This window comes from Pollachius pollachius, assembly GCF_949987615.1.
Source record: "Pollachius pollachius genome assembly, chromosome: 16".
Taxonomy (NCBI): Eukaryota; Metazoa; Chordata; class Actinopteri; order Gadiformes; family Gadidae; genus Pollachius; species Pollachius pollachius.
Window position 1 is genome coordinate 15,361,530 of NC_136949.1, and position 19,222 is coordinate 15,380,751.

Here is a 19,222-nt window from a genome sequence, read left to right on the forward strand (position 1 = left end):
AATCATAATACTTGTACATTGGATTGGACCCTGCACATTATGTATATTTTTGTTGGTCTATAATTTAGTTAGAAATACGTTGTAAAACTATATAGCCTATTCATCTTTGGAAAAACAAAACTAGAAAGGACATGTCAATATGTTGCCCAATTCAACTATACATGGTGAAAAATAAACTTTAAAAGTTAGGGTATCCTTCGCTGGTTTATAGGCTATTTATGTGCCTGTTAAAGAGCCAAAGCGTTTTAATATCCACTTCAACTCAAAGCATTTACAAAGTACATTTCCAGTTGGCACGAGTTCCACCAGTGGTTATTAGAGTGCATATTTGGGACGCCAGAGACTTCCACCAGGGTGTATGCGGGAATTGAAACCAGCTGCGGAGTCGGGGGCCATGCCCCCGACTGTGGTCAGACTATTGTAGCCAAGCTTCCCATACCCCCACTTCTCATATGAATACAATCATAAATGCAACACACATTTTAAAAGACAAAATATTTATTCTTAAAAAACAGACATGTGACTTGGTGCAAAACATCCATAGGCTCGTCACACATCATACGTTCAACAGAGTAGTAAGTTTATTCTCCGACCCTACGAGGTCAACCCGTCCCACCGATACAGTCCTCGTCTCCCCCACCCGACCTGAGCCGCAGAACCACATGACCGCCCTGCACATTTAAACAAGGGCAGTACACAATATCAAAACACACTTCAGACACAGAACCATCAAACATATATGTAAGCCGAAACCAAGCAGTACACACAAAGTTATAATGCTTATAAGCTTAGTTATAAGCTGAAATAAAATACTTACATAGTAAAACACACAAAAAGTTTAAAAACACAAAGCTGTAGTAAAACACTTGTAAATCAGCTGGTGTTTCTAATAGTTAAGGTAGTTTAGTTTTAGGCAAAGAATTTTCTAGTTTCAAGTAAAGTAAAAATGCATGCATTTTTGGCACAGAGGGAAAGGCTTTCACAAATGTAGAAAGAATACTGCTGAACAAGATGGAGGTAAAAGCTCAAAAGCAACATCACACAATTATAACAAAATACACAAAAGACACACATTGATCTCAAACCATGCAGTTAAAAACATCAAACAAGTCATTAAAAACACCTGGAACAAGTTGGCAGTTAATCTAAAAAATAAATCAGCGTTTCCCATCATATACTGTAATTCTCTGCATTTCACAAACTCGCTCGAAAAGACTTTGCATTTACATTGGCTCAGGTAGATGAACAACACGAGGAAAGTATAAAAGACGAGAAGTGTATTGCATCGTCAAGTCAGAGTGAAGTTTATAGTTCATTCAGTTATGTGCCGCCACGCGCAAGTCATGAGTCACCGATTAGTAGGGTTGACGTCTAACTACAAGATGTTTCATTGGATACCGGTCGTTATGACAATCAACCTCTTCATCACGGCCCATGTACTCATTTGTCTCATTCACCAACGTACACCAAATAAACATGCATCAAAAGAAATCGTTAATTTATTTAAATACGAATTTTGAATTAATTTAGTCTTAGAATATTATTTAATTTGACGTTAGTTAGTCTCTTAAAAGGCTTAGAGGATGGTGTGAGGCTGAATGGGGCCACCGTTAATCATTGAACGATATTCACCCAATAATCCCTGAAATGGATTTTAAAACCATGGCAGTCAAGGCTTGTTTGGTAGTAAAAGACAAGAGAAAAACATATTTGTCTAAATTCTACCGTGGGTTAGGGTTAACCGTTGGACATTACCCGCTTCTGAGAGATGTGGAATCATTCCTGAAGTAAGAGACTCATAAACACGCGTTACAACAAGTTATTGATGGACAAATTCCTCGGAATACTTCATCCAGAATAGGACACTCATTTATAAATAGATTCCCAGAGCAGAGGAGAGCACCATGGCACCAGAGTAGAAGAGGCTACAAATATAAAATAGATTTGTATATTAAATATTGTTTTTACAAACACATATTGCACGTGACGCGGGAGACACCTGAGGCCGGCTCAGAAGCACTTCCTGAAGACAATCTGGGGGCCGTGCTCCTCGTACTCCTCCCGGCTGATCCAGGCGCAGCCCCCCGGCGCCGGCATGCTAGCCAGCGCCGCGCCCCCACGCCATACCGAGGAGCCTCGGCCCGCCGGGCTGGAGACCCGCACCTGGCCCCCCGGCTCCATGCGGCCCAGCTCGTGCTGCAGCCGCTCGGGCAGGCCCGCCAGGAGCGTGTTCCCGCCTGCGGGGACGGACAGACAGACGGACGGACGCTGTGATTGGACAACGGATCGGATCTCCTGACACGCAGAGCCGTCATTTCAAATCACGGAATTGCGTTCCGTGGTGAACGAAGCGGGAAGAATGACGCTTTAACCGAGGTTGGATTCTGTGGACGGAGGCCACGCTTGTTTCAGGGCGGCAGCAAGCGCCACTGCTCAAACCGTACGAAGAACCTTTAGGCACTCATTCGAGGACCCCCAACAGGGATGTTAAATGAGGCCAATTCCCGGTTAAGATAACACGCTGCCAGCACGTTTGCGAGAGCGCCTGCAGGTTGAACTGGTGACCACGGCAGACTGGTGAAAAATGACCCAGGGCTGTACCTGATAGGACGATGTTTCCCAACAGTTCTCTCCGCAGGTCCACGTCCGTGCTGAGGACCGACTTGTAAAGGCTCTCGTGCATCCCATAATGATCCCGGCCAATCAGCTCAGGTCTGAAGAGAATCTCAGGTGCCCTGAAAGAACCACATGGGAGCAGGTGAGCTACAACCGGTTTAAGTAAAAGGTTTAAATAAAGTTAGGATACGTTGAATGAGAGAATTTGGCTGTTACAAATATCGTGATAATAGAAGATTTGCTTCCTATTATTAAGTCATTTGGCAGGTATTATTATTCATAGTGAATGGCAGCGGATTTAAGTTCCTAGGTGCTGGTAAGGGTTAGGCACATCTTGCTCAAGAAAGGCGACAGGAATGGATTGGGGATCAAACCAAGAACAATCCGGCTTGGAATGTTCCGTGTTCCGTAACCGTTACACTATCCCTTTGTTGACCACACAGCAGATATTTTGCAACATTTCAATATTGCAAATTAAAAAACAAACAAATCTACACCAACACGTTGCCACTCAGGAACTAAATGAAAACAATGAAATCGCTCAAGTAGCCAGTAGCGGATGATAGCGTAGAAATGTTTCAAACACCACAGAATAAAATGTATTCACAAACATTGAGGGCATGATGTCCCTTTAGTTGCCTCCCCCCCCCCCCACCTCACCTGAACCTCTCGGTGTCCAGACACACCACCTGTCCGTCGGGCAAGGTGTAGCTCATCTCCCGCCCTGCAGAGGGGCCCCCGGGGGCCAACTCCACCTCATAGTCCAGGGCCACGCGGCAGCACCGCTCCTTCATCTCTCTGACGATCTCCAACTCGGCGCTGGTCCGCATGCACACGCCCTGCTCCTGGAGGAGCTGGACACACACACACACACACACACACACACACACACACACTAAACGTCTACAGTCCTGGGACCTCATTATCAACCGTGTGTAGTAAAGGCTCTACATTCTCTCTTACTAATGAAATTTTGTATGTGCTTAAGTACAAAGAAATCTGTATTCATCAATCTTGAGAAATCGGATCAATCTGATGATAAATCGGTGCATAGGTATGGTTGATAAACGAGGCGCCTGGTCCTTCAAGGCCATACAACCAACCGATAAAACCGCCGTAAAACAATATCATGCTGCCGTCAACAATGTGTCCACTGCAGGAATGTGCTCCACACGTTGAGGATTTCATAACGCTCAATTTCACGTCAGACAGCCTTTGTTCATCGTGGCCGGAAAATCCCTTCCCCTAATGCTGATTGGTCGGATAATTTATTAATTCTTGGAAAGGGCCTTCAATAAGATCGAGGAAACAAACTGGTCTGCAGAGAGAAACAGAGTGAACTCTCAAGAGCAGGACACTCTCGTGGAGGCCAGCCGTCCCCAGCCAGATACAAAGGGCTGAGGAAGGGCTGTTCGAACGCAACGTTCAATGGCTCTGGCCGAGCTGCACGGATCAGAGGCCTCAGTCAGACTCACAGCCATCTCATGGCGGAAGAGGTACATATTCAGGGTGGACTGTGCAGATAACAACAGCTTCAGGCCGTATCCTCTCCCCCGGTTGTAACCGAAGAGGGGGGCTGTGTAATATTCATGAGCCTTCTGGCGGAGACTAGGCAGGGGGGTTAATGCTCTACCGGTAGCGGACCAATAACCCACTTGCAACTCAACCAAATAGGCCACACTTTGAAATACCTCACAACCACAGCAAGGAAACTTTTACGTTTTAGACTAATATAGAATGGACACAGACGATATAAGAATGGCCAGTGTTGAAAGGTTCCTTCACCAACTGGTGAATCAGGACGTTTAGCATCTTGTGCTTTCAAGGATCTCAAACACAGCTATAGACACAATGGCAACAACATAAATGATCATCACTATGTAGATCATATGGAGTTATCGTTTATACAGCTCCTGTTTGATTGAAGTAAGGGGAGTTGCCTAGCAACCATTCATCTTCTTCCCTGTATAAATACATTTTAATTACACCTAATTAAATAGACCAGCGATAATGACCACTGGGATAATTCAATGGCTAGCTCAACAATTTCCATATGAATATTGCCATAGATCTCAATGGCAAACAATACATAAATCTAAACCAAGAGGAACATTATCTGGACAGATACAGACCGAATACTCTGAGATTAAAATGTCAAAGCTGCAATAAATCTCTTAGGATCTGACCGCCAGATTGGATGTTATTTTTGAATCCCAGATGGGTAATAAAGACCACACAGCAGAGCTACAGGACAGTTAAAGTCCAAATAATAAAATAATGGATGGAAAAGTGGAATGAAAACTAGCAAAGAATCAACAGGTAAAATGGCCTCTATATACACAATGAGTAGTAGAAATAAAACACGAACGCCGACCCCAATGAGCAGACACCCGAGGCCAGCATGGGGGGGGTACCTTGGTGAGGTGCAGGGTGACGTCGAGTCCGGCCAGGGGGAAGCGCTGGACGGCGTGCGGGAGGCTGTAGCCCTCATACACTGGCACACTGTGGCTGGCGCCGTCCCCAGAGTCCAAAACCACGCCTGGGGAACCACAGGGCGCGTTACTGGAGCCCCTGATGCAGAGGTACCCCGGTCCTCAACCACCTAGTGGTAGCTTGGTCTCAAGCTATACGTTATAGTCTAATGTTTTAGGAAATATTAGACTCAATTAAACGGTTTATTGAAACATTCTATCTCAATGAAATATAACTCAAAGTAAACTCTTATGAAAATTTTTTTTTGTCTCATGCGTGCAATTGTTGGTTTGGCTTAGAATTGTTGGTTAACTCTTATTGTTCAGATAATTGAAACACAAACCTATTAATAACATTAGACAGTACTTTAGGTGATAACTAACAGAGTTAGTTAGAGTTAGAGAGAGTTAGTTAGTCAAATATTAGCTTTGGAATGTGTTGAAATATAATGTCTCCTAATGCACACTTGCTCAGGTGTAGCACAAAGGAGTGTGCGTTTTTGCTTGCGTGTATCTTCCTTTTCCTTTTAGGGAGGGAGTTTAAAGAGATGCCCCCACCTTGCACTTTAAAAGGCATTTTGGGGTTGAAACTTAGATGCCCCGCTCTCAAAAGGAGGACCCCCTTTTAGTCTGAACTGTTCCTAAGCGCTGTGTCGATAAAGTCCTCTGGCCGGCCGTACCTGTGCAGCGGCCGGCAGCGTACAGCGCCAGCACGGCCTGCATGGCCACGTAGACGTAGGGCACGCAGAAGCGGTCGAACATGACCTCCACCGCGCGCTGCCGGTTGTGCAGGGGGCTCATGGGGGCTTCTGTCAGCATCACTGGGTGGTCCTCCGGGTCGGCACACAGCTGCTGGAAGGCGTGGTGCCAGATCTGGAAACATATTACAAATGTTGGCCTGTTGTAGTGCACTTCAACCATTTGAACTCAATTAAAAATATGTTTTTTGTATGAGAATACTATTGCAAAATGTATTAAAAAATCCCTGTGCAAAAAACGTGTATATTTCTATATGCATTATTTATTAGCATACAAACATACACAAGACATCATCAATACAACATAATATTGACATAGCATACACAGCTGTAAGTGGCTCAGAGATTCTGAATTTACTCTTTAAGTATTGGGGAAGATTTAATCTTTCCTTCCATAACGTACATTTCTATTCTGATTCCTAGGGTTACTTTACACTAGGTGCAGATTTTTTCAAAACCAGATCACACAGCACTTTTTTTGTGATTGCTTCAATTTTGATCATATGCTTTGACTATCCACCTTAGACACAAGAGTCTGTTAAATTACACTTTAGGGTGCGTTAGGTACAGTAGCCCTAACTCACAGACCCACATTCACATCGGTGGTTTTTCGAGTAGCACCGGAAATTCGAGTGAGGCTAAACGCAACAGATTACATGTAATTGTTTCATTGTTTGGCAGGCAAAATTGCTCATACCTACAGCCTACTTAAAAAGTGAACAGGCATTTGACACACACACACACACACACACACACACACACACACACAGTTGAACCCACCAGTACCGTCCCAGTTCTACACACTGGTACCCGTCTCACTTTAACAAGCTGGTCCCGTCCCTGTTAAATACACACTAGTACCGTCCCAGTTCAACCCACTGGGATGGGTGCTACCCGTACCTTCTCCATGTCGTCCCAGTTGTGGATGACCCCGTTCTTCATAGGGTACCTCAGGGCCAGGACCCCCCTCATGTGCTGGGCGTCATGGCCGATGAAGCTCTCTCGCTCCGAGCTGCCGTTCATCATCTCCTGCAGAAGAACCAGAGAGCGCTGAACAACTGTAGACCTTCAACATCTGTAGCATGAACATCTGTTTAAGCCTTTTATGATCTGACCACGATGACCTGATCTGCTGACATTACCTCATACTTTGGCAGGCCAATGACGGTGGGGAAAATAATCGCCGGAAGTTCCTCATCGGCAAACCCGGCTTTCATCACCCCAGACCCTGTGTCCAGGACGATGGGGGTCTTAAAGTCTGAGATCTGAGGCGAAAACGCAGATACATCAATTTATGTAAGCGTCATGAGGAGTTGGACATCACCTTGTTTGACTCAACCTCAACATTTATCCCTCCATCAACTGGCTTCAGTTGATGGAGTTTGAAACAGACGTGCAATCGTTAACCAAAAAGCATTTGAAAACATTTAAGGGAACCCCAGCAGGTGGGAGAGCTGGGCTTCATAGAAAGCAATTAATCTATCCATGTGTGACATCACAAGTGGGAGTAATGGACTGATGAAGCTTAGCACTTGGAACAATCCACTTTGGAGGTGACACGGCCATCATCCAGACATCTCACTGGAAACTTGTGATGTAACCAGTGGATTGTTTTGGAACAGTTTTCAAATCACCCTCACAACTAAGGCGCCACACTGCCAGTACCTCGGAGTAATCCTCTTGCTTCACGGTCGGCTGGTGAGCCGGTAAGAAGGTTCTGCTGATCCTGGTGGACGCCGAGCGCTGAAACCCGTCTGCTACGTCCTCACAATCATCCGACCTCCCGCAAGGGTCGCACGCCATCAGCTCCCCTGGGGTCTCCTGAGGGGGAGAGGGGGGGTCGGAGGAGCAGAGACCCATGGGGGTCTGGTTCCCAAGGAGGGATTGTGAATTCTTCTGTGATGTTCCGTTGCATGCCGGCGCCATTGCAGCGTTGTCCATGTCTGTCGCGTCCTCCATGAAGAACCCTGGGAACTCACGGTCCCCTTGCGACCCCGGAGACTCCTCAGTGAGGGGGTTGTTGTTGTTGTGGTTGTTGTTGCTGTGGCCGCTGACGGCTGAACCAAGGAGGCCATCGCCCCCGGATAAGGGTCTGCGCTTCCGCTCTTTGGGTTTGGGTGGAGGTTTGGGTGGAGCTTCAGGTGGTGGATCACATGGCAATGGATCACATGGGGGTGGATCGCATAGGGGTGGATTAATCAAAGTTGGATCACATGGGGGTGGATCACACAGTGGTGGTGTTGGAGAAGGCTCTGATGTGGGCTCCACAGAACAGGGCCTCTCCTGTATCTCCATGGAGAATGCTGTGGCCTCCAGGGAGATTGCCCGGGGCTTAGGCACAGGAGGCAGCGTTGGCTCACCGCCGGGGTCAAACGCTCCATCCTCTGGTCCCATCTCGGGGATTAAGGAAGCTTCTGGTTTGCAGGTGAGGTCACTTCCTCCTGGTTCCATGTCCGTTTCCATCTCAGCCATCGCGCTCTGAGGCTCTAACCCCTCATCTGGAGGAAGTTCCTCACGATTATATTGGGAATTGCGGATGGTTGTAAGGTTTAGTGTTGGTAGCGGCTCTGAAGTTCCATCAACATCAGCAGTGAGAGGGTAGAGATCACAGTTCAAGGATTCTTCATCATGTTGTTCATCCGAATCTCCATGACACTGCTGTCCTGGAGTGTCATGAAGAGGCTCTTCTAAGTTCTGCTGAAGTGCCCTCTGGGAACGCCGCCGGCTCCCTGATAGAAGCTCATCGCAGAGATCCTGATCGTCCGGATCCAACGTTCCAAACGTCACGAGAGCCGAGCACTTGACCACCTTCCTGGTCCTGCTGCTCCCAGAGGCCAGCTCCTGTTTCAAACTCTTCTCCATCCTCTCCACCTCCATAGTCTCCTTCTGCAGCTTGTGACGAAAGGCCTGCCGCTCCTCACTCTTACCCAACGACCCGCTCCCCGCCGAGGGTTGCTGCTTCCCCCGGAGAGCCCCCCTCCTCTCCTCCTCCAGGGTCTCCACCTGCCGTCGGAGCTTGTGGATCTCCAAGTTCTCCTCCAGGATCAGCTCGTCCAGGATGTGGATGTTCCTGAGCTCGGGGAGCAGGTTCACCCGGTCTCCTGGCAAATCAAACCCTGAAGGAGTCCGGTCTTCAACACGGTAGCAGCTGTCCAGCAGAGACTCGGATCCAGAGGAAGGGGTCGGCGTTGGGCACCAGTCACGGGTCTCGCAGTCGGGGTAATCGAGGTCCTCATCCAGGCCGAGTACACCAGCTTCAGCCAGCTCACTAGCGCACATCTGAAAGTGCAAAAAGGGCAATGCATCCGACAATTCTCAAGTCAAATAATGAAATGCTAATTTTTCGATTTTTTTGCCGTATGAAAACAGTCAAAATACAGTTAAAACCATTAGAAAACATATTGATATGTTGATTGATAGATTATAGTTATATTTCAGATTTGGTCCATTTGTGTTTATGAACATACCGGACCATGCTGATCCTCATTTTCCCATAATTCCCAGTGGTGAGTCTCGGACCTCACGAGGTCCTCAAACATGGCTTCCTGTGAGAGGACATCCTCTTCTTCCTGTACATCAACACAGCATGCCAATCAAAAACACTTTTTTTTTAATATTAGTATAAGTTTTTTCTAGTTACTCTTGACAAAGCAAATGTCAAACCAACAGCCTTTGCAAAGTATGAAAAATGTGCCTAATTAAAGCTTGGGTAGTGCACAGGCTGACTATCTCAGGTATCCGGTAGGTAGGTAGGTAAGTAGGTAGGTAGGTCGATAGACCGGTTGGCTTACAACAGATCTGGGAGAGTAGATAATTATTATTTTTTGTCAGGGCATTTGATTTATTGATTGCTACCGGGATGTAAAGAAAATTAAAATAAACAAACAAAAAATAATGGCTTACCCTTTCCTGAACTAACCATCAAGGAAAAATGTTGGTTGACTTTTGAGCAAAGAATTATTATATCTGATTTTGTCCCGAGTTTTCTGCCGTCTAGTGGCCAGGGAGAAAGTATTGCCACTTTCAACAAACGAGGGATACGTTTTCATGATACGAGGGATAAATCGTACCGCCAGGATCCCATCAGCCCGCCCCAGGATCTCCTCCACGTTCCTCAGGTCCTGCTGAACCGTCACGTCCCAATCGATCATGGAGACGTCCTGGACAATGCCACTGGGCCTGGACCAACAAAACCAACCGCACGCAATGATTTCCTTGATTTCCATCAATTAAAGGTCAACTATACTATACTAGGTCATCTCATACACATCATGTATGACAGAATTCAATAGGTTTCCAACTCAAGAAGGAGTGGTGGTGGTGTACCCCTCATGAGCGTGGTTCTGGTCGTGGAGGTCGTACGAGTCCCAGATCAGCGTGGGGTTCCCCTCCGTTGTGCATTCAGACTTGTCCTTCCCATCCGTGATGGTGCTGGACAGGAGATGACGGATTGGGCTAAGTCCCGGATCCCGGTTGCCTGCTGCTGGTGGCCCGACGTCAGGCAGAGGACTGGCAGGTACCTCTGTCTGTGTGGGCTGGTCTCGGGAACCACTGGAATGATTTCTGCTGAGATCTGGAGCCTTCTGCTGTCCCGGGGGATTCTGGGTAATGGTGACGGTGTAGGAGTTCTCCAGATCGTCCACTGGTAGGCTGAGCCAAGGGTTCTGCGGCGGTGTGGCCGACCTTTGAACCTTTATCTGAAAGTTCAGAGAGTCGAGTTTGATTTTAGGGACGACCTGGATGCTAGCCCTTGATGAATTCCCCACGGAACCAAAGTCAAAGGCCTCCTTCAGGTCCTCTGCATCCAAAGCGGTAGACAAGTTCCCCGTGTGGGTCTGGGGCGGCACTCCAGAGGGTCTGAACGACTCCCTCATTCCGGTTCCACTGGAGAGGCCTTGCCACGCCTCCCTTCCGCCGCCACAACCAGCTGCTTCGAGGGGGCCGCAGCCGGCGCCATCGAAGCCAGAGTCAAAGGAGCTCAGGGAGGAGGGCTTCCCCTCAGTCTGAGGGGGCATGGCCAAAAGGACCTGCTGCTGGTGTCCAGAATCCTTCCCAATTCTCCAGGGGCCGGGACTGTTGGGGGTGCACCGGCAGTGAGAACTACTCACAACGGGATCGGATCGTGAACAAGGGGACAGAGAAGGGTTTCTTTCCGTTTGTTCCGGAGTTTTGTCGGGTTTCGCGGTATCAGGCGGTAGAGCATGAGGGGGGCTGACATGGCTGCTGCTCAGAAGGTCGTACTGCCATTGGATCGCTATCTGGAGGTCACTGAAGGCCAAGGTGTCCTGCGAGATGAGGAGCTTCCTGAGAGTCATGCACCTAGAGAGGTCGACAAAGCATAAAACCTTTCAGTTGAAAACATTGAGAAAGTTGGTCAGTGACACATAGTCGATCTAGTTCAAAATATGCAATAATTCAATTGTACTTTTATAGCCCTTCATCACATGTACCGTCTCCTAGGGCTTGACAGGCAATAAAACTGCACCCTGTGGATGCACTAGTAAGTATGTGACTCACACTTTAAACGACTGATCTGAATTTACCAGCCACATGCAACAACACTAGACCCCAAAGAATGAAGCCAGATTTCCCAACCACCAACTGCTCAAGTCCCTCATACTCATCATTATGGTCAACATCATCCCATCTGTGACGTAGGGGGCCAGACGACTCACCGCTGGGCCACCTGGCGGCCGGCCCTCTGGAGCCGGGGCTGGGGCAGGGTGTGAGCCAGCTGGGCCAGCACCAGCAGCTCCTGCAGAGCCGGGGGGGGGTTCCTCCGGAGGAAAGCAGCCAGCGCCTTCCTCCGGGGGTCCGGCACACGGCCTTGACGTTGGCCGGACAGGCAGGAAGAGGACTCCTCCTTCAGCCCCAGCAACAGCCCCTGGAGGAAGTTCTCCCGCAGGACCAGACCGTACCACCTGTTAGCCTGGAGGGAGGGGGGAAAGGGGGTTTAATGCTCCACTTCATAGCAAGGTAAAACATGGAAGACTGGTTCCAGACCAAGCTGCGATGACCCTGACCTGCTTCAGCTCCATTGCTAGCAGCGGCTAAATGCGTTTGGTTTCATTCCCAAGAGGCCTTCAACACCACAGTACAGGGGATCACCAGGGTGTTGGAGCCCAGCTGCAGATGTCTCCCCGAGCCTACCTTGCTGTAGCAGTGGTGGAAGTCGCACTGAGCGCCGAGCGTCTGGCGGAGGGACCCCACCGCGGAGAGCAGCTTGTCCTTCAGCGCCTCCATCTCCCCCGCCCAGGGCTCCCTGACCGGACCCCCCCCTCCGGGGACTGTCTCCTCCAGGGTGTGGAGGACGTCTTCTGAGCAGCGGACCAGGGCCTGCACAGGGAACAAAATATTTTAAAAAAAAATCTGAATTTGTAATTCACTGCATACTCTTTCATCTAAAGCGATTCATGAGGAGGTAGGGGTAAGGCCTCCTGGTCAGGGATAATATGGAGTAATAATAACAACAATACATCATATATATATATCATTTATCTAGAACCTAAAATAAAAGTTACAAAAGTAAATAGAAAGTAGTCCAAGTAGTCAAATCTAAAATAAAAAAAACAGTAAAACATACAGCTTGCAAGTAGCAAGTTCCTGGACGTGGGAATCGAGGGCTCAAACCCAGACACCCTAACGACCAGCCTGTTTTGACTCAGACACTAAGGTCCTCTCACCGGATTAAGTCCTAACTTCCCCAAACCAAGGCACTGCTAGCAGTAGATTCCCTCACCATGGCCGGAGTGTAGACAGACGCCTCAAACTCTGCCGCCGTCGCACGGGCCCTATCCTCGTCTTCAGCGACCTCCACCCTGTAGGGCTGAACCCTCTCCGTCAGGAGGACCTCCATCCGATCTCTAATCTGAGGACAGCCACATTGCACAAACAAGGATTTGTTTTTCTGGTAGGTTGCCGCAGTGGGGTATGAAAAGTCCAAAATACAAAACAGTAAACTGTAAATTAACAGTTTCTTTATTTAATATTATTAACAGTCGTGTTTTTTGCAGACTCGCTTGGTATCGGCTGTTATTCACCAAGCAGCCATCTTGGTTCTAAACGCTGGCTGAGCGACGAATACCACCTTCAGTTCCCCCACCCAATAATCTGAAACAATCTTTGTCTGTCAAGAGACACGAGTTTGTGATATGAACACTGTTCTTATTTTCATCTTCCCATTCGCAAACATCCGTACAGAATGGGTGAGGGAGCAAAACCAATATGCCAGAACAAATAAAACATGAGCTCAGACCTCCAGTCTGATGTCTTGCAGAACTGGAATTGTTACTCTCGATTTGATTCTATGCTTTGATTGTTCACATTGTACCCTCTGGATTAAAAAAAAAAAGCGTCTTCCGTTTGACTAGATGCAAGATCTTGAAGGTTTAGCAGCCGGCAGTGACAAAAGAGAGCAGACTGAGCGGTGGAGCACCCAGGTCAAAAGGCAGGTTGTAAAAAAAAAACACAAGGATCAACAGGAATGTGATCCCTCTGTACACAGTCCTGGTTAACTGGTTGATACTCGTAGTGGACTAGCGCGCTAGACAACAGTTTGGTCAACAGTTCAAATTGAGAACAGAAGAACCACTTATTATTAGCCGTACCCTCAGTGCTTCCTTGTGGAGCTGGAGGAGCCTGAGCTGGACATGGGCCTTGTAGAAGGCCTGTTGCCATAGCAACTCAATTTTGGCCACGGCGGAAGTTATTCTGTGAGCATGAGGGAAAAACTGTTAAAATCAAGAATTAAGAAACTTTAAAACTATATGATGAAAGTCCCCATTACATAGATGCATACATGATGAAATGAACATGACTGAATTAAATTGATCCAAATTAAATAACCCATTCAAATCGAGAATTTCATTTTGGGAAGTCAAATCAGCAGATTTACAGGGAGGTGAATATGCCACATTAACCAAACATATAAAATATCTACAGGCCTACATGTAACATGAGGAGCAAAATGTAATTTAGAGAGCAGCTTGTAAAGGTATTAGATATCCTACATCATTGAAGGTGGTAAAGTGTCCGCTACCTGCTGTAGTGGTGGAGCATGTCCTTGGCCGTGTCTGTGAACAGGGGGGTCCCGGCCATGGCCAGGTAGCAGGGATCCTGCTCAGGGAACCTCAGCTTGCTCCCCATCTGTTCGCAGTGGTTCTGGAGCTCGTCCAGACCCAACTCCCTTCAAAACCAATCAGAGACCAGAAACCAGTCACCCAAGGACCAGGGCAGGGGCGTGTCGAGATACGTTTAGGATTGGGGGGCCCAAGGGGGGCAAACAATGACACAGTGAGGGGGCATGGGCCCCAAAAGCCACAAAGCACATGATCATAGCGACCTAATGTTTGTTGGAAATGCAGAATAAAAACAGGACTGGTAACTCTGCAATATAAACATGACTGTGCTCCAGGCAGTGAACCAAGACGATGTTATCCCCACAAAGAATACAGAACCTGTGACCACAGTCTGGTTGCATATTGTCGGAATCAGGAAAACGGATAGCAGGCTAGCGGGTTTATCTGTATAATGCAATTTATTCCCAAGATAGCATCTTTATTTTACCGAGGCATTTGGGCCCCTTGCTACAAAACCACAGCATAAGATATGTTACACAACTGGATTGTGAGGATTTCACGTGATGCGCAATTTATACTTCAGCCATTCGTGGGGCATGGAAGCAAGCAGCAAAATCGCTAGCATCAACAATAAACATCCCTGATCCCTCCTACGATGGTTGAATCCCAAATATCCTGTAAATACCAAATACCCAAAATAACCATGAGTCACTTCATGCTAGCAATAATATGGTTCACTTTTTCCTTATCCACTCAAAGGCTAAAATAACAATCAACCGAATACCTTAAACATCTCTTACCCAACTCCTTATTGAAACCATCGTAACCAGCCAATAAAATAAGCATCAGCACATCAAACACATAGGTAGTGAAAACAACTGCAAGAGTGAATTGCTGCACCCTGACCTTCTGAGACGGAGGAACAGGTTCTGGTTGGTGGAGCAGAAGTCTGTGAGCAGGTGGAGGTCCTCTGGGATGGGGAGCCTGGAGATGGACTGGAGGGTGGAGATACAGGTGGGAAGACGCTGCACCACAGAGAGGAACTCCTGCAGGAACAGGTCTATCTCCTGTCACAAGAGAGAACGGCAGCCATTTAACGCTCAAGAGAACCAGAAGGTACCAGAAGGTGGGGTTATAGACTGGACAACGAGTGGACGCGCTACTGCCATCCAAGTTCTGTAACTCCCTAGACCTCGCTCTATAATACTTCCAGATGTTCTCCTAGGTGGGCATTGTACCCCACTTAACCAATATGTTGTAAGTAAGAGAAGCAGCTTAAAGTGGCCGAGGAAGCACTAGCACTAGGAAGAGCTTGAGATTTTTGTGATAGATGTGGGACTACAAATTCAAAGTTAACTTGCATGAAACTTCTCAATAGTTGGTTCAATTGCTTTATTGAAATAACCATTGTCTTTCTACATATTTTTCTCTGATAGACAGGATCTGTAAACTCTATTTACTACAGTGCTTAAATCTGGATAAACAGTTGCATCCTTGTGGTCGCTGCTTGTGGTAATGTATGATAATGTAATAGCTGTATCGTTTATGATGGCCCACTCCTCGTCTCCACGTCTTTAGAGCAGTATGCCCCCGCCACCACACTGAGTAATAGTTTATGGGTCCCCTTGCCACACAATCTATTCATTCAAGCTGTTGGACAAATTGTTATGTCAGAGAGAACAATGAGTCTTCACAGCCAGTAGCTCATGTTTAAAAGAGGCTCTGGGGGTTGCCTAACCTCCAGAACTAGAACGGCCTAGTGTGAGGCCGCCCAGCGTTGCATCAACCACGAGCCCTTCTGACTATGGACTCTTGGCAGGGCGACGCTATTGGGCGACGCTAGCGACGATAGTGGGCCAACATGGCCGTCCGCCCCCTGTTGAACATGACCAAATATAATCTAATGACCCCGTGAACACAGAAGCCCCTTTCACTTGCTAATGAGGTCAGCTGATTGCACGGCGCTCTTGCGCAAGCAGCGCCATGGTAACAGACAATGAAGGAGAGGTGCTCTGACGTGAATGTGTGTGCGAGTGTGAGAGCGTTTGTGTATGTGTATGATCATAAGATCTGGTGACTCTCTAAATATGAACATAGCTGCTCTTGCCAGGGGCCTGCACACTAAACCTGAACCTAGCGGGGGGAGCCTCCGCATCCCTTGGTTTGATTCACCTCATACATCCCAAACACTGCTAATACCCAGAGATAGAGAATAGAATGGAGGGTGGGCAGTTGTTTTATAGTGCTGGACGCACCTTGATGAAGGCCACCCAGCTCGGGTGATGGTACATGAAGTAGCCTCCTAAACAGGGCGGCAGCTGGCTCCGGTCGATGTAGTTGGAGAGTTCAGCAACGTCCTTCAGCAGAACTTTCTGAAAGCAAACAGAGGAAATCCACTGGGTCACAGCCAAGAGAAGGGGCGTCTGGATACGCAAAGAGTTTCTCTTCTTCTCTGGGCTTTGACTTTACCTTGAAGGCGGTGTTGTGGGGTTTTGAGGGAGCGATGCTTTTCTGCAACGTCTTCAAGACGTCTTTCTTAATCGGTAGGACGAGGTAGGCCGTGTTGACCGTGCTGGCAGTCTGGTGAACAGACAGACAAATTAACATTCCAGGAAAATTCCTCTGCGAGTGTGTGCGGGGAAATGTGGCCGTAGCAAACCCAGCGATCCTAGACATGTGCTGCTGGGCAGGCGCTGGGGAATGTGTGCACTTCAGAAACCAACACAATATAAGATCTGGTTTCTTATGGAGGGTTGTGTTTGGTAAAAAGCTCAACCACAATCATTTCCAACAGCTGTTATTTTTCTAATTAAACATAATTAAACGGTTTATGTACTTTCACAGTGGTTCTTGAATGCCACGAAAAATGTGACCCGACTCATGTGACATCATCACCCAGTTCACTACCCATTCTCCTGTTCGCCTAGGAAGGAATTCCAGTATGACCACAAACCCAGCAGAAAACTGCTTTCCCAGGGTGCTTTGCACTGCGGATCACCTAGCGCAGGTCATCAATCTGCATTAAAACGTTGCATAATATTCAGCATCACTCAGAATTGAGTGAGCTAGCCTTTCTCCTCCCTCCCTTCCTCCTCCCGTCGTTTTTCTTTGGCTTAGTGTGTATGGTTGTGTAAGGCAGGGCTGGAATCAGAAGCTTTGCATGTTCTGCCCTTTGCAATCAACACTGAAACCCTGCTGCCTGCCTATGGATGTTCAGGGAGGACCGCCCGGCCTAAGTCTGGAGATCTCGCTCCTGATTGGATAAAGTGGGACCGGGATACAACAATTTCCTTCTTGTTTATTGTACGGCGAAGGGACTTGGAGATCCAGGTTACTGACCCAACAACTCAATATAAGAGATGGTTGTTGGTATATAGAGCCATTTAACACCTTTTTGAAATATATATATCGCTTACAGTGCCTTTAACTGTTGGAACTGGATTGTATTTGCAGCAGATATGTTAACCCCATCACTTCACTCACTGGTTTACAGTAAGATCGATAGACAGATAACAACTTTATTAATCCCTCTTAGGAGAAATTTGTTTGTAACACAGAAATCCTTGGAAGTACTAACTTTAAAAACAGTGAAACTCGTCTCATTTTGTATATTATACATTTACACGCGTATCCTTTGTGAGAATAAAACATGTTCCAAATCATGACCAATCCTGCAACCAATCTACCAGATGGATTGTGGTCGTTTCCCATTATTCCTCTGTCCTTTCCATCTTAACTAGACCTAAAGCACATGACGGTGTTTGTACCTGAAGGAGGAGCAGTGTTTCCGCTACGAATCTTGCGGCAGAGAGAGGTGCCTGCCTCAAATCCGCCACGACGGAGACCAGGCTGTCTCGGTCCTGTTTTTTACTGTTGACAGAAGAGTTATTATAAATCACCCATGCATGGACATTGGTATGAAAATATTTGAACCACGCCCCCACCCTCCCTCTCTCCGCAGACAGAGACTTCTTTGTCTTGGACTTACTTATGCAGAATCAGAAAGTAGTTGATGAAGTCGACCACCTCGGCTTTATTGAGCTCCGTGGCGAGTTTGTCGTGACCGTCCGCTGGGAACACGACCAGGGGACAGCCATGTTGATCGAAAGCGCCTGTAAGTCGGACAGGGTGCACAACGAAAGAAGTTGCACCTGGTTTCATTTTACAAGCAGGAAACAACACAATAAACGGCACGTTAAAGTGAGCATCGTACCGGGGAAGAGCACTGCTCCCGAGTTTAGGACGTTTTCCGCGGGGAGAGGCGGGGACGGGACGGGGCCGAGGCGCTCTGCAGGGTTTCAGTGGGGGAATTAAGTGTTGATGTTGACAATATGCCACTCAAGAAACCATATGCAGCACATTCCTGCAAACATCCCATCAATGGCTGACGTTTTAACCGCTTTAGCACACGGCATTGCCTCGGACAAAGACAAGATGAGCAATGCATGTAAATAATACACATCAGACGCGGAGTACAAACACGCTGCACCTGACTCGATGATAAAAGTGTGTCCTACCTGTTGACCGTCGGCTCATCTTAAAGCTCCTTCACAGCCTTTTTGTGTGGATTGTTGCGGGGTTTGCACGGTGGGACGGTGTACTTTAACATAGTCCCGGCATACGGCGAGAGGTGGCGTTGCTTTGGCCCGGGGAACAGACGTGTTGGACCGCCTGACTTTCCTCCGCCATGTTGCTGAGCTCCCAGTGATACGCTCGCTCTGCGAGCAGGAGATGCTGAGCATGAATGTATAACCTCAGAGGGCGGGGAGACGCGCACACGCCGCGCGGGCACACACACACACACACACACACACACACACACACACACACACACACACACACACACACACACACACACACACTAGCGAGTGTTCTGGTTTGGGCACATAGCAGAGTGCTGTGTAAACCACTCGACTTGAGGAGCTTGAGGAGAGGAATTGTGAGATAATGCTATGTTATTAGCCTACTTTGTTTGTTGTTCCCTATTTTCTTCTCATTTGGATATTACATTTTCGGTTGTTACTTTTAAATGAGTCATCAATCAACTTAATGACTAATTCTACCGCTTGATTGAATCTAGCGATATAGCATTAATGCCATTTGTTAGATATTGCATTTCAATTAATTTGAAGTTTAATAAAAAAAAAACGTTGCATTTTACCACTTTACTGTCTTTATTAAAATCCCTCCCTATGGCTCTGTTTATTTGTATCTATGATTTTGATATAATCTATTGATCAACGGATTCACCAGTGGGGGTGTCGATACATCAGCGGCCTCTGGTGGGGAACCTGTGTAC

At 47.4% G+C, this 19,222-nt stretch overlaps 1 protein-coding gene across 1 annotated transcript; it reads right to left on the reverse strand.

Annotated features, from left to right (window-relative positions):
- Positions 1-585: 585 nt before the first annotated feature.
- On the reverse strand, positions 586-18,622 carry LOC307087712 (uncharacterized protein). The gene is made up of 23 exons (XM_079753345.1): positions 18,441-18,622; positions 18,137-18,211; positions 17,912-18,035; positions 17,691-17,793; positions 16,393-16,503; positions 16,179-16,295; positions 14,830-14,990; positions 13,884-14,030; positions 13,453-13,555; positions 12,585-12,713; positions 11,996-12,181; positions 11,521-11,774; positions 10,172-11,164; positions 9,916-10,024; positions 9,313-9,414; positions 7,511-9,124; positions 6,988-7,110; positions 6,746-6,874; positions 5,768-5,960; positions 5,031-5,155; positions 3,277-3,470; positions 2,602-2,735; positions 586-2,237 (listed from the first exon to the last, which is right to left on the reverse strand). Exons 1-23 carry the CDS (start codon positions 18,457-18,459, stop codon positions 2,011-2,013), a joined length of 5,472 nt encoding a protein of 1,823 aa, XP_079609471.1. The 5' UTR covers positions 18,460-18,622; the 3' UTR covers positions 586-2,010.
- Between the last annotated feature and the right edge of the window lie 600 nt (positions 18,623-19,222).